At 46.2% G+C, this 13654-nt stretch overlaps 1 protein-coding gene across 1 annotated transcript in view; it reads left to right on the top strand.

Moving 5' to 3' along the window:
- The window catches only part of ADAMTS17 (ADAM metallopeptidase with thrombospondin type 1 motif 17), a 366608-nt gene that overhangs the window by 233498 nt on the left and 119456 nt on the right, over positions 1 to 13654 (top strand). Inside the window, 1 exon segment of the mRNA XM_087428860.1 lies at positions 6751 to 6917. Coding sequence (XP_087284986.1) covers positions 6751 to 6917 — 167 coding nt within the window.

Raw genomic sequence — 13654 nt, forward strand, 5'->3', positions numbered from 1 at the left:
GCTTGAGCTCAGTACTGCTCATCACAGTAGAGCACGTGTGTTAAGCACGCATGCAGGTGCCTGTTGGGGCAGCAGGCGGGAGTTGCTGGCTCCTAGTGTGCATGTGTGTGACCGAATGAGGACGTGGTCTAGCAGAGCGGCCGTACCGTCTCCACTGCCATGAACAGCAGTGAGCTTCCACTTGCCTCCCCAGCCTCACCAACGCTCGCTGTTGTCAGTCTTTTCCGATTGGGCCATTCTGGTGGGTGGGTAGTGGTATCTTGCTGAGGTTTTTATTTGCATTTCCTTCATAAGTAATGAGGCTGAGCATCTGTTTGTCTCTGTATTTGCCATCCTTTCTTGTGAAGTGCCTGTTCAAGTCATTTGGTTTTGTATCTAAACTCCTACTTTATTCGTGTTTAGAAAGTCCTAACAGAGTACAATTAAAAAGTGAGGATTGATATTGGGGAAGCATCTTGAAAAATCCATCACCCCCAAATGTATCAGTGGGTCAGGCTGCCCTTTCCAGCCACACATAGCTGATGGGCACCCCCTTCCCAGCTGCTCCTGCTACATCCAGGAGCTCTTGTGGGTCATACTTCTTATTTCTGCCTCTGACTTACCCACTGAGCAGTTATTTAGCTTACTGGAGCTTCACTTTCCTCATCTGAAGGATGCAGTCAGGAATCCCTTCTGATTCTTTGTGCAGACTTAATGAAGCAATGGTTCTAAAGAGCAGGCAGAGTATAAGCCTTCTGGGCATATTAGCCCTTGACCGCTGTTTATGTGAAAGTGCCCCTGTCCTTACAGCTTCTCACCAGTGTCCTCAGGTGACCATACCTCATTTCAGGATGAGATTTCACCTTGCTGACACCTCCCCTTCCATTTCTATGAGTCCTCGTGGGTCCTTGGAGCCTGTCCCGTGGAGCCTGGCAGGCCTGTCAGTGCCTTCCAGCCCACGTGGGAAGGGCTGAGTGAAAGACACAGACCTACTTCTAGCTCTCAGAAATGGACAACTCTATTCTATAACCCTTTGGTTTAACTATGTCAAGCCTGGTTTCTGTTGTTTTAGTCTTCCTCGACATGTTTTTATTTACAGTGCATGGCTCAGAGGAACTTCCCACAATGAGCACTCCAGCCCTCTGCTCCTCAGACTTTGGGAGGGTGATCTCTCCTGGCTGTTCCACCAGCTCAGCATCTCCAGAAGGCCTCCGTGTCCGTACAACTCAAGCTTGAGCCACTCATCTGGCCTGAGTTCCTTAGTAAAGTTGGTCCCCTTCAGGTTCTCCTACAGAACCTCTGTTAGTAAGCCATTTGTGGACCTCCCCATTAGATACACCTTCCCCCACAAAGATTCTCCTCTGTCTTCTTTATAGCATGGGTAGAGGGCCTCTCTCTGTTGTCTCAGCACCAGTGTATACCTAGGAGGCCCTCTCTGGTGTCACAGTAACTATCAGAGCTGCTGTATTACAGACACAGTCATGAACAATGAGTGGGCTGAGTGCAGGTCCTACCATGGACCAACATGTGGCACTGGGATGATTTGAATAGCAAATCACACTGCTCGTGGATTGCTTCTCCCGTTTTCCCATGTTGTTCAAAATAGTGACCCAAAAGAAAACTGAAAAAAATCAACTCTTTTTCTCATTCTGTTTTTGAACAGGGATAGTTGAATGTAAAAAATCATTAGCTATAACAGGTGACTGGAGTAATGGGGAATTAGCTGCTAAGAGGTAAAGAGAACTCTAAAGAACACAGGAAGAGCAGATATAGGAATCAGCCAGTGTCTTAGGTCTGAGGTAGAGCAACCAAAGAAGGGACAAATATGGACAAGGGTGTGCTCCTCACACACACACCCGGGGCTGAAACTCCTTGGGCTTTGTTGGAGAGGGTGCAACCAGGGCCTGCTGAATGAGGGAGAAGTTTGAAGAGGTGCTGTGCTGGTGGAACTGTATGGAGAGTCACACTTAGGGATGTCAAGGAAAGCTATCCAACTGCATCTGAGACCAGGTTGGGAATTTTCCCAAAGTATTGGTGTCCTTAGAAGCTGCCATCTGAGAGGGATGCTGCTTACAAGGAGGTGGCGTGTGTCACAGGCACCACAAGAGGCTGCTGAGAGAAATCACGTACCAGAACCAGAGAGAAAAGCCTGTTCCTCATCTAGTGTCTCTCTAGTACCTTGTACTGACAAAGCTTAGCATCATGTCTGCTTGACTGGAGACCTTTAATTCTTCATATGGCTTCAAGTTGCCGTTTAGTGTCCTTTCATTTGAACTTGAAGGACTCTCTTTAGCATTTCTTGTAGGTCAGGTTTGGTAGTAAAAAACTTCTCCAACTTTTGCTTATCTGGGAATGTCCTAATTCTTCCCTCATTTTTGAATGACAGTTTTGCTGGATATAGGATTCTGAGTAGATAGATTTTTTTTCTTTGAGAATTTTGAATGTATCAATGAATTACCTTCTGGCCTCCAAGGTTTCTGATGACAAATAGGCTCATAATTTATTGAGGATCTTTTGTATGTGATGTGTTGCTTCTCTCTTGCTGCTTTCAAGATTCTCTCTTTGTCTTTTGACAGTTTAATTATAATGTGTCTCAATGAATTTATCCTACTTGGACTTTGTTGAGCTACTTGGATTTGTAGATTCATGTCTTTCTTCAAATTTGGGAAATTTTCATTCATTATTTCTTCAAATAATCTCTCTGCTCCTTTCTCTCTTCTCCTTTTGAGACTCTCATAATGCAGATGTTGGTCCTCTTAGTGGTTTCCCATAGATCCCCTCTGTTCACTTTTCTTCATTCCTTTTTTTTTTTTTTCCCCACTTCCCAGACTCAGTCATTTCAGTTGTCCCATATTTGGATTTGCTGATTCTTTCTTCTGCCTGCTCAAATCTGCTTTTGAGCCCACCTGGTGAGTTTTTCATTTCTGTTACTGTACTTTTCAACTCCAGAATTTATTTTTGTTTCCTTTTTATAATTTCTATCTCTTTATTGATATTCTCATTTATTTCATGCATCATTTTCCTGTCTTTGTCTATGTCTTCCTTTAGCACTTTGAGCATCTTTTAAGACAGTTGTTCTGAAGTCTTTGTCTAGTAAGCCCAACATTTGGGCTTCCTTGGGCACAGTTTCTGCCGGTGTATTTTGTTCCTTTGAATGGGCCATAGTTTCCTGTTTCTTTGTATGCCTTGTGATTTTTTTTTTTGTTGAAAACTGGACATTTGAATCCTATGTACAGTTGCTTTTGAATGACTTAATCCTTAAATATCTGGCTCCCAAAAGGGGAAAAAAATGTATTACTCATTGAAATTCCCAGGAAGCAACTTAAGCTGGTAGGGCTTGTAACAATGGTGGCCAGGCTCTGTGCCTGTACCTCAGAAATTAAAAGCAGCACTGAGCAATTAGAACCCAGAACCCAGCAGCACTGAGCAATTAGAACCCAGAACCCCAACCCCATGGGGCTAGGATGTGGAGGACAGATAGCCCCTACCACACTAAAGATTGAAACTGACCAAAATTTAACCACAAGTTATCAGCCAAGCTTTCTCCTGGAAGCTGCAAGCTTTCAAGTAAACTCCAGAGTTTCAAAATAGTTACTTTAAATAGGCTTTGCCAATACATTTGTTGTCTAGGTGGAGAGGTGGATTCCTGGTGCTTCCTTCCTCCACTGTCTTCTCTGATACCCCTCTCTCTTTTGGTCATTTTAAGATAAATTCTGATAATATAGTTCAATTCAGTCTAAATTCTGTTTATTAGAGATCAGCCTGTGCAAGGTTCTCTGCTGGAGGCTTCAGAAGAATAGGAGGAAGACAGGAACCCAGCTCACCATTTCACAAGGTTGATGATAAGCAGCATAGCAGAGACGAAGCAGAGTCAGGAGAGACTCCAGGTAGGAAAAGAAAATAGGCTGCAGGGTGGAGGTGGCCTAAAGGATGGGCAGAGAGTTAGGGGTGGGAGATAGGGAAGATGGGGCAGTGAGCTAGCAATACTTGCCTATAGGAGAAGGTTGGACAGAGAGAAGAAATAGAATAACAAAAGTTCAGGGGGAAGCATCCTGAGGCACATGTAGTATCCCACGGGCTGCCCTCTGCCAGGCCTACTTTCTGCTGGATCCAGGAGTTCTCTTCTATCATGTCTAATCTCCTCTCCACCCACCTCCTGTGAGGCATAAAGATAGTTGGTATATAAGGGTCAGTCAGATGGAGATGGATGCAATGGAAGCTCAAATAAAGCTTGATGACAATGCAGGAGGTTAATTACATGACCTGCACAAATCTCAGTCCACACCCTAAGATTTGTAGGAAACATAGCTTCCTTTGTTTTTCTAGAAACCAACCTAATTTGTATTTTTGAACTCCATTCTAGTCCGTGTTGGATTCCTAATCACTTCAGGAGTTTCTGCCCCATTTTCCCTGACTCTGCATCTAAGTTCAGTGAGGATGCATCTGGTCCTTGAGACGTCTGGTGTATTCGTCTCCTAGAGCTGCCATAACAAACTACCTCTAACTGGTTATTGGCATAAACAACAGAAATTTATTCTCTCCCAGTTCTGGAGGCTAGAAGTCTGAGATCAAGGTGTTGGAAGGGTTGGTTCCTTCTGGGGGCTATGAGGGAGAATCGGTTCCATGCCTCTCCTCTAACTTCTGGTGGTTGGCTGGCAATCTTTGGCATTTTATAGAATGTAGAAGTATCACCCTGCTCTCTGTCTTCATCTTAACATGGCGTTCTCCCTGTGTGTGCCTGTCTCCAGATTTCCTCTTTTTATAACAACACTAGTCGTGTTGGATTAGGGGCTCATCGTGCTCCAGTATGACCTCATCTTAGCGAATTACATCTGCAGTGAACCTATTTCCAAATAAGGTCACGTTCTGCAGCACTGAGATTAGGGCTTCAGCATGTGAATTTTAGAAAGAACACAATTCAACACATAGCTTCTCACCATACAGCATCTTCTGCCTCACCCCTTCTCTGGTCCCAGCTTTGGTAACTCGCCTGCTCCAGAGAAGGTGTCCCTCCTGCTGGTCCACATGGCTCTTCAGGGTCAACCCCTCTCTGCTCCTTCCATACCATGTTTTGTGGAACAGGAATCCATTCATCTGTCCACACTTGGCACTTGGGCCCAGGGCTCTTGGGGAGGCTGTCTGAGGCTTCATTTACCTAAATATGCCATGCAATCATTTCTCTGAGGTTCAGCTGCCTCCCTGGTGCTCTGGGCAGGAAAAAGAACAAAAGGTCTCTCTGTTCTCAGATCCCATAAAACCTGTAAACCAATAAAACCCATAGAGAGGTTTTGCTATTTCCTAACTTGGAGATCGAAACTCAGGGCCCCTCTCTGGGGCCACGAGTGTATATAATCTCTCAAGACTGCCTCCAGTCCCAGGTGAAGGAGGTGTCTAGTGTGTATTTGGTGGACAGAGAGGTGCAAGAGGAACTTTTCCTCCTACTCCAGATGTTTTCTCCAACACATTTATGTAGACCAGGAGCTAGCAAACCAAATCTGGCCCACCACTCACTTGGTTTTATAAATAAAATTTTATTGGCACACAGCCATGCCCCTTTGTTTATACATTGTCTCTGGCTGCTTTTGTGCTAATTGGCAGAGTTGAGTAGTTGCAACAGAAACTGCATGGCCAACAAAGCCAAAAATATTCACTGTCTGGCCCCTTGCAGAAAGTTCGTGGACCCCTGGTGTAGACTTTTGTGACACAAAAGCCTAAAGACTTCTACCACCTTCTGCTGTCTCATCTCTCACCTAAGGTGATGATGCAGGATGGCTTCACTGTCTGAACGTGAGAAATGACAAAGGGAGAAAAAGAAGTACTTAAAATGAAATGGTTAATGTGTCAAAAATGTCATCCTGGCAACAGGCGTGTGCAATTTGTGAAAATTCATTGAGCAGGATAGTTGTGATTTGTGTTCTTATCTCTTATATGCTGAATTTCAATAAAAAGTGCAGGGGGAAATAATCTCACTCCATCTTGATAATCTTGGCATCATGGAGATGAAGGAACCATTGTGGTTGCCCAGGTCAGAGTCCTACAAGAACACCCCGAGGCACCCTTCAGCCAGCCAGGCCAGTGTCCTGCTGCTCCTCCTCGATGCCCCTCATACACATGGACTTGGCCAGAGAACACAGCTGGGTCTCCAGAACTGCTTAAAACCCCAGCCTAAGCACAGAGCATCTAGAACCCAAGACAGTGTCATTGACCATGTGTGCTCTCACGCTTGCCCAGATAAAGGTTGCAGAGCCGGTGTCTGACTGGTCTTTATCCAAAGCCCATGAACAAGTGAATTAATCATTCTGATTCTTTTCATCATAAAGTAAATGAGAGCTATTTATGTACACATCTTGAAACTTAGCGACCTCCAGAGTGTACCTAGGAGCCATTTAAAGCTCTTCATTTTATAGAAGACCAGAAAAAAAACCCACACACACCAAAAATTCCCCTTGGGGTTTTCTGTGGTACTCATGGCCAAGTTTTAAGTTCAGATGGAAGACATAATTTGTGGGTCTTGCTGAGCTGATACTCACTGTATTCTATTTCCAGATGACCTTGATTTACAGTTCTTGGATACGTGTTCCTGACGGCTCACTTAAACATGCCGTCAGCATGGGGCTGGGATTGCTGAGATATGGTGTGTAAGAGCAAAGGGGGGTTGCTTTGGAAACCTTGCCTGGCCCCTCCCCCTCCTGGCAAGAGAGGCAAAAACTGAGCACCCCTGCTATTTCCACAGCACCGTCTGGTTAATGCGGACCATTCTGTTCCTTCTAGCCCTGGGCCTGGAGGCACGCACTGCCTGGGCGCCAGCGTGGAGCATGCGGTCTGCGAAAACCTGCCCTGCCCCAAGGGCCTGCCCAGCTTCCGGGACCAGCAGTGCCAGACACATGACCGGCTGAGCAGCAAGAAGAAGGGCCTACTGACAGCAGTGGTGGTTGATGGTAAAGGCATATGGAGCATTCTTTCACAGTGGCCTCCTCCCCTCCTCCCCAAGAACGTAAACACCTCCTAAGAAAACCCACAGGGCACCCCCACCCCTGCAATCCACCCAACAGGATACCCCAGTCCTCCTGCCCAAGTCAGCCAAGGACCCACTTCTTGAGCAGTGGGGTTGAACTTGGATGACCCAGCTCTGTGAGATTTCCAGAAAGCAGCTGTGAGGCAGGCAGCAGACCAGGTTCCTCCTGCACCCCCATTTGTAGCAAGGCAGGTGTGCTGGCAGCCTGCCTTCTAATGCCGTGTGCTCAGGGGTCCAGGGCCAACTTTGAGGAGAACGAGGCTCTGCAGGAACAGGACAATGGGTTTGTGTGTCGCTTTCCAATGTTGATGCTTTATTGCATTTTTTTCCTTGGTTCATTTTTGGTTGGTTTTTACTCCTTGACTGCAGTGTTTGGGAAAAAGTTTTGAGGACAGTTTATAATTTGGTGAAAATGATAATAAGCACAGATCACATTTTCTTTCCAAGAGCTTTCTCCCAAATCAAGAGACTGCCCATTGGGCCATTACAAGCATTTCCAGTGGCTGATAAAATTATAAGTGGTGTATCATGTCTGTAGGATTTGTGATGTCTGTTTATCGTTGATAAGGAACCCCCAGGGCCTAATTCAGGGGTTTTTACACTTAAAATTCTGTTCATCTTCAGAAACAAAACTGTGTTATAATGATGACAATATGGTCCCATTTATCGAGCATACCATGTGCCAGGCATAAGTTAGCTCTCCATACATCATCTCATTTAATATGCAAAACAAGCCATGCACAAGATGAGAGGTTACAGGTTACGTGACGTGTCTAAGCTCCTGCAGCTGATGAAAAGCAGGAAGGGAGCTGACCCCAGTTCCAGAGGAACTGACTCAGAAAATAATCAGCTATCATGTGGCTTCCAATACTCGAGTAAGACAGAAAGCATGATTTGAGTGCCGAGTGAGGGAGCTTTAATAAGAACTAAAGCACTGGGCCTGATTTTTACACCACCTCTAAAGTCTTTTGCAGGAGAATGTGTTTCCTATGCCAGGTCTTGGATTTCTTCCCTGTGATCTGCAGAACCTCTGAAATCTACATTCTGCAGTCTGCTTTTACAAGCTTAAGTGTGCATAGCTGTGCGGGGGTAGGCCCAGGCATCACAGGGAGTAATGGCCTCAGACCCGCAGCTTTTAACCCAGCAACCTGACCCATCAGCTTTGAACTGACTTGTAAAGTGACGCGGGATGTTCTAAATCATTGCAGATAATACCAGCCCACTCAGGTGTGGGCTTATTTTAAAGCATTGGGGCGTTCCCCAGACATTTTCCTTTTGTAAAAAGAATACCACCTTTGGGACCTGTGTGATTGTAGCTGTACTGTCACCTAACCAGCAGACTTCAAAAGATGTGTAGCCTTCACACCCTCAGCTTTCCCTGCTAACAAAAGAGAGAGGAGACCCACCTCCCAAAAGGAAGACGTGCAGCTGGAGGCAGGGCTCACACACGACCCTTACCACTCTCTGCAGGGACATTCATCTGACGCTGGAGGCTTCCAGATGTCTCGGGCACACTCAGACCCCTAATCAAGAGGGAGATAGCACCAGCAGGGGCTGCCGTGTTTCCAGCACAGTGGCCAGTTCAGATGAGATGCAGCCTCATTTCCAAACCTGCAGCCACCCCAGACTGCTAGATAAGGACGCTTTAGGTCCTCTGTCTGTCGTCTCCTCTCCCACTTCTCTGGAGCAAGAAGAGGTCAGGTCTAGGACAGACTCGCCCCTTCTCATTACCACTCAACTATGTGCACAGAGTTGTTATTCTTTCCTTGGTCTCCTGCTTCAGTTTTCAGTTCTCCTGCCTCACTTATTCAATACAGAAATCCCACTTAAATATCTGTTTTTCCACAGATTTCTCCAAGTCCAGATTAAACTTCTATTTTACTTCTAACCACTTTTGGATCGCTGAGCTCCTCGGTTCCCTTATCATCACAGTGGCTGAGACTGATGTCTGCCCAGATCCCCCCTCCAGGAAGCCTCGCAGTGCAGCTATTTGGGGAAGCTCATTGGGTCCAGAATGTGTTTCCACCCACTTGCTTTTTGTTTCTTTCTGCCAAAGCAATAAATAATTATAGCCAGAGTGCCACTGCCTTTGATCTGAAAAGTGCAGCCCTGTTTGATAAGGACAGCTAACAGGCAGCAAGCATTTTTGCCTTTGAAGGAGAGACCCCAAGCTCAGGGCATTGCAACGGTAGCTTGACACATCCTCGTCTGGGGTGGAATTGTCGTGACTTCTTGCGTATTTGGTTTCATTTCCCTCTCAAATATAAACAGAAGCCAGCATTTTTTAAAGGGGCATTTCACAGGGATAAAAACAAAATAATAAACGGCCAATTCAGAGGGCAGGGGAAGAATACAGATTATAAGCGTTCCTCTCAAAACTCAGCTTATAAAAGGCACAATTCTAGCTCAGCCGTGATAGGAACGATTCCTGTGGTTGGGCTCCGGGCTCTTCTGAAGCCCATTATGACTGCCCTATTCATAGCATTGCTATCGCTGCGGAATTCTTTGGCGAGTGACGCACAGTTCAAGAAAGGGGAAGCTATATTTTTTCTTTTTTCTCTTATTGAAAAAAAAGGAATTCTTGCAGAGGTAGATTTTCCAAAGGAGGACTCAGGACCACAAATCCATACCACCTCCAAAAGAAGACAAAGACTCTCCTTAGAAAATATTTCTAAGTGGAAAAGCCTTTAGACAGAAACCCATTGAGATGGCCCATTGCCAAACCCACCCCATTTCTGCCTTCCCCGTAGAATCTCATTTAAGTAGAAACCGTCAAGAGTTCAGTCCTCCCTGCCCAGGCCAGCAGGCCACGTGCCCACTGAAGTGTCAGAGGGCTTGGCAAAGACCGTGTCTGGACATGGAAATGCATTCCCAGCTCCTCCCCGGCATGGCAGAACTCCATCCCGGTCTGAGCCTCCCGGGGACAGAGGGTATGATGGTTAGAGTTCTCTGACTCCAGCTTGGCCAAGCCGGCTGGAGTTGCTTAATGAAAAAAAGAGAACTTGTTGCAAAGATGCAGGGTGCCTCACAGGTCCCAAGAGCCAGATTGAAGGTCTGAGGCCATGGTCTCTGAAGATGTCAGGACCTTCTCTCCATGTCCACCACAGCTTGTGCTTGTGGGTCATTCCTTCCTGCCCCTACTGCAGACTGACTTTCTCACAACTTCTCCACATGCAGGCTGATGGGCAGCCCTCAGCACCTTTCATGTAAGTCCTCATCCCTTATCCAAATCCTTTGGGGCCAGATGTGGTACAGAGTTCAGAGCGTTTTAGGTGTTAAAGAAGTAACAACAGTGCATCAACCATATATTACTTAGTGGGGTCCAGGGAAGCACCCCACAGTCACACACATGGACATCTCTACCAGGTAACCCGTGAACAGTCTCTAAGTGGGGTGCTGAACACTACCAGCGGCCTCATGTCAGTCAAGGCTGGTTTTGCTGCTAGATGTGTTTGTACAAGTGTGAGAAAATGCTTGCAGGTTTTCAGAGCTTTTTGGATTTCTGAATTGTAGATGCAAGAGTGTAGGCTTCTTTGGGATTCACAAATCATGAACAGATACAACCTCTCTGTATCTGAATTTCAGTGCTAATTTCCCAAGAGAGAGACTGATTGGTCCAGCTACAGTCAGGTGGCCATTGCTGGTCCAATCAACTGAAGCCTGGCTGTGAGGTCATGGTGGGCTGCTTTGAGGACAGGGGACTGGGCAGCCTCTTCAGCATGTGTTCCCCACAGAGGGCCCGGCAGGGCTTGGTGATGGCCTCAAAATTAATGATGTCTCCACCTTAGTAAGACCTTGTAACCACTGGGAGAGAAAAAACAGCAAGAGCGCCAAGAACCACAAGTGTCTTCACCATGGAGTGCCAGGGGGAATCCTCCAGGCCTCCACCAAGCAGATGTGATTGTGTGGTTCTCAAGCCCCTGAACCTGTCTCCTCCGCCCTGTCTGTGGCTTTCCCATCCAAGTGTCAGTCCTGACAACAGGTGAGCCAGTGAGGAGTTGGGACCCACCCCATTGGGTCTCAGTCCAGTCTCAATCAGAATTTCATCTCCGCACACATCAGCCATGCAAGAGGGATGCTCCAAGCTTTTCTTTGGAGTGTGTGGTTGTATAACTTGTAAGAAGATTTGATCTCCTTCTATACCACTAAGGATGTGAGAGTGTTGACAGTGTGCCCAGAGCTGAATCCCAGCACCTCGTGTTATTTATCAGGAGGTTAATTGCCCACCCAAGGCAGCATGAAGGGGAATATTCAGAGAATTTTGAGGCGCTCTGAGCCTCCTCAAGTTTTATAAAGGTTATCCTGAGTCCCTCTGAGAGATAGTGCTGCACCTTCCTAGAGGTGGGGGGTGCCCTGAATTCTGAGCAGAGTCCTCAGAAAAGGAGATGGACAAAAGGAAGGAGCTCCAGCTGAGCAGAGGAAGGAAATGTTACCTCTGGACTCTGTTCTGGAGCCTCGGTGCCCCCAGACTGCCCAGGCCGTAACAGACAGTGTCTGCAGGTGGGTGAGGCGAGTGCAGGTGGAGTTGAGTGTACCTTCTTGCTTGAGGTCATGGCCAGGATCCCTCCATCTGAGCTTGGTCCACCCTGCTTTGGAGAGTCTCCACTTCCCTGATGTTCACACCAAAGAGCCCAGATAAACAATCTTCATCCCTTCCAGGTCTGGTTTTTCTAACTTAACCTCAAAAGAGCCTCTACTTTTGTACCCAAATTCCATTTCCATTTCTGATCAAATCAGAGTGTACACTCTGAAGCCAGAAACATCCATGAAACCATGGTTTGTTTTCAGTAACACTGTTTTTCCCCTTGGTATTTTTGGCCCCCATGGTATTTTTGGCCCCCAGAGTGGAAAGATAGTGGAAAGTAAAGCCAGAATGGAGTGAAGAGGCTGGGGTCTGGCCCTGCCAGCCGAGGGACTCTGGGCAGCCATGCACTTTCTCTGAGCCTCATGTGTTCATCTGTAAGACGGACTGGTGACAGCACCCACCTGAAATGCATAGACACTTTAGCATGCTGCCTGGCACATAGCAGATAATAAATGTTATTTGTGATTTTATCGTCATCACCACCATCATCATTATTACTGCTATTGAACGAATCACCTCAAAGCTCAGTTACTCCAAGTTGAGGCAGCACTTCACTTTAAAGGTAATTAAAATCCATAGTTTCCAAACTGCTTGGCCAAGGGATTATTTCTTACAGTGAAACATTAGAGGAAGCCCAGTTTGTGGAGAAGATACACCCATCCATTCAGACTGGGAGCTGTGGTGCTGTGTCTGTCCCAGTGGCTCCCCAAGATGCTCACAGGAAACCTCAGGCTCCCAAAGGGCACCTCAAAAATTTTGTCACATGAGCCTCCCAGGACCTGATCTTAATTTACATTTCAGTTTCCCATAGTTCTCCTTCCACTGGCCACCTCTTTGGGTCATTCCATCTAAATGGAGGGACAACTCCCAGCCTGCCAGCTGGGGAAATAGGTCACTCCTCCAAGTTTATGCCCTGTCCTCTGACAGCTCAGATAAGACCCATCTCATGGGGCTTTTCACAGTCTGCTTCATCTGGGGTTTGCTGTGTACTTGTCCATGAGATCACCAGGGCCTTGAAAAACATGGATTACATATCTTTCTTTCCCCAGCAGTGCCCAAAGAGTGCCTTGTGTGAGGGAGGGGCTCAATCCATGTTTGTTGAATGAGTGAATGTTGAAGCATTGTTACTTTGCTTACCTGGGAAGCTACTCTTCATAGCAGTTGTTTTTCTCCCACAACTAACTGGAACAGTCAAGTTGAACATTTCCACTATACACCTGTAGCTTCTTTCTAGTTTCTAAGACAAGAATTCTCACTGGGCATGTTGATCAGCAGAGCTCCAGGATAGAGGAGCTATGGAAAGCTGCTGAACACAGTGACGGTTTAGTGAATGTCGTCCAATCATGAAAACCCCAGAGCCTGGGTGAGATAGCGCATCTGCTTTGACAAGAACTCTCTAGCTGGGATTCCACGGTCTTCTGAGGCCAAGTCAGCTCCAGAAGCCTTTCTCTACCCCTGCTATTGCTCACCTGAAACCACCAGAAGGACCCACTGGGGAAGGCGTGTGGTGAAGACAAAGGGCCTGGCAGAGGCAGCACAAAGGTGTTGGTGTTTCTCTCTCTGGAGGTTCCTTTGCAAAATAATCACATAAACATCGCTAGAACTAGATGACTGAAAGAGAGAAAAGAGTGCATTCTTCTTTTTCAGTTACACACAGAAAAACAAAATCCATTCATTTATTCTAAAAGAAGCTTGAAGCTTTCCCATTAAGATCAAGAATAAGGCAAGTAAGTCCCCTTTCATCACTCCTTTTCAATATCACACTGGAGGTCCTAGCTAATGCAACAAGACAAGAAAAGGAAATGGAAGGTATACAGATTGAGAAGGAAGCAGTAAAACTATCTTCGTTGGCAGATGACATGATCATCTATGTAGAAAATCTGAAAGAATCGACAAAAAAACGCTCCTGGAACTAGTAAGTGATTATAGCAAGGTTGCAGGATATAATGTAAATTTACAAAAGTCAGTCACTTTCCTTTATGCCAGCAAGGAGCAAGTGGAGTTTGAAATTAAAAACATAATACCGTTTACATTAGCACCTCAAGAAATGAAATACGTATAAACCTAACAAAATG

The sequence above is a fragment of the Ceratotherium simum genome, chromosome 3, assembly GCF_057802395.1.
Source record: "Ceratotherium simum simum isolate JZ-2026a chromosome 3, ASM5780239v1, whole genome shotgun sequence".
NCBI lineage: Eukaryota > Metazoa > Chordata > Mammalia > Perissodactyla > Rhinocerotidae > Ceratotherium > Ceratotherium simum.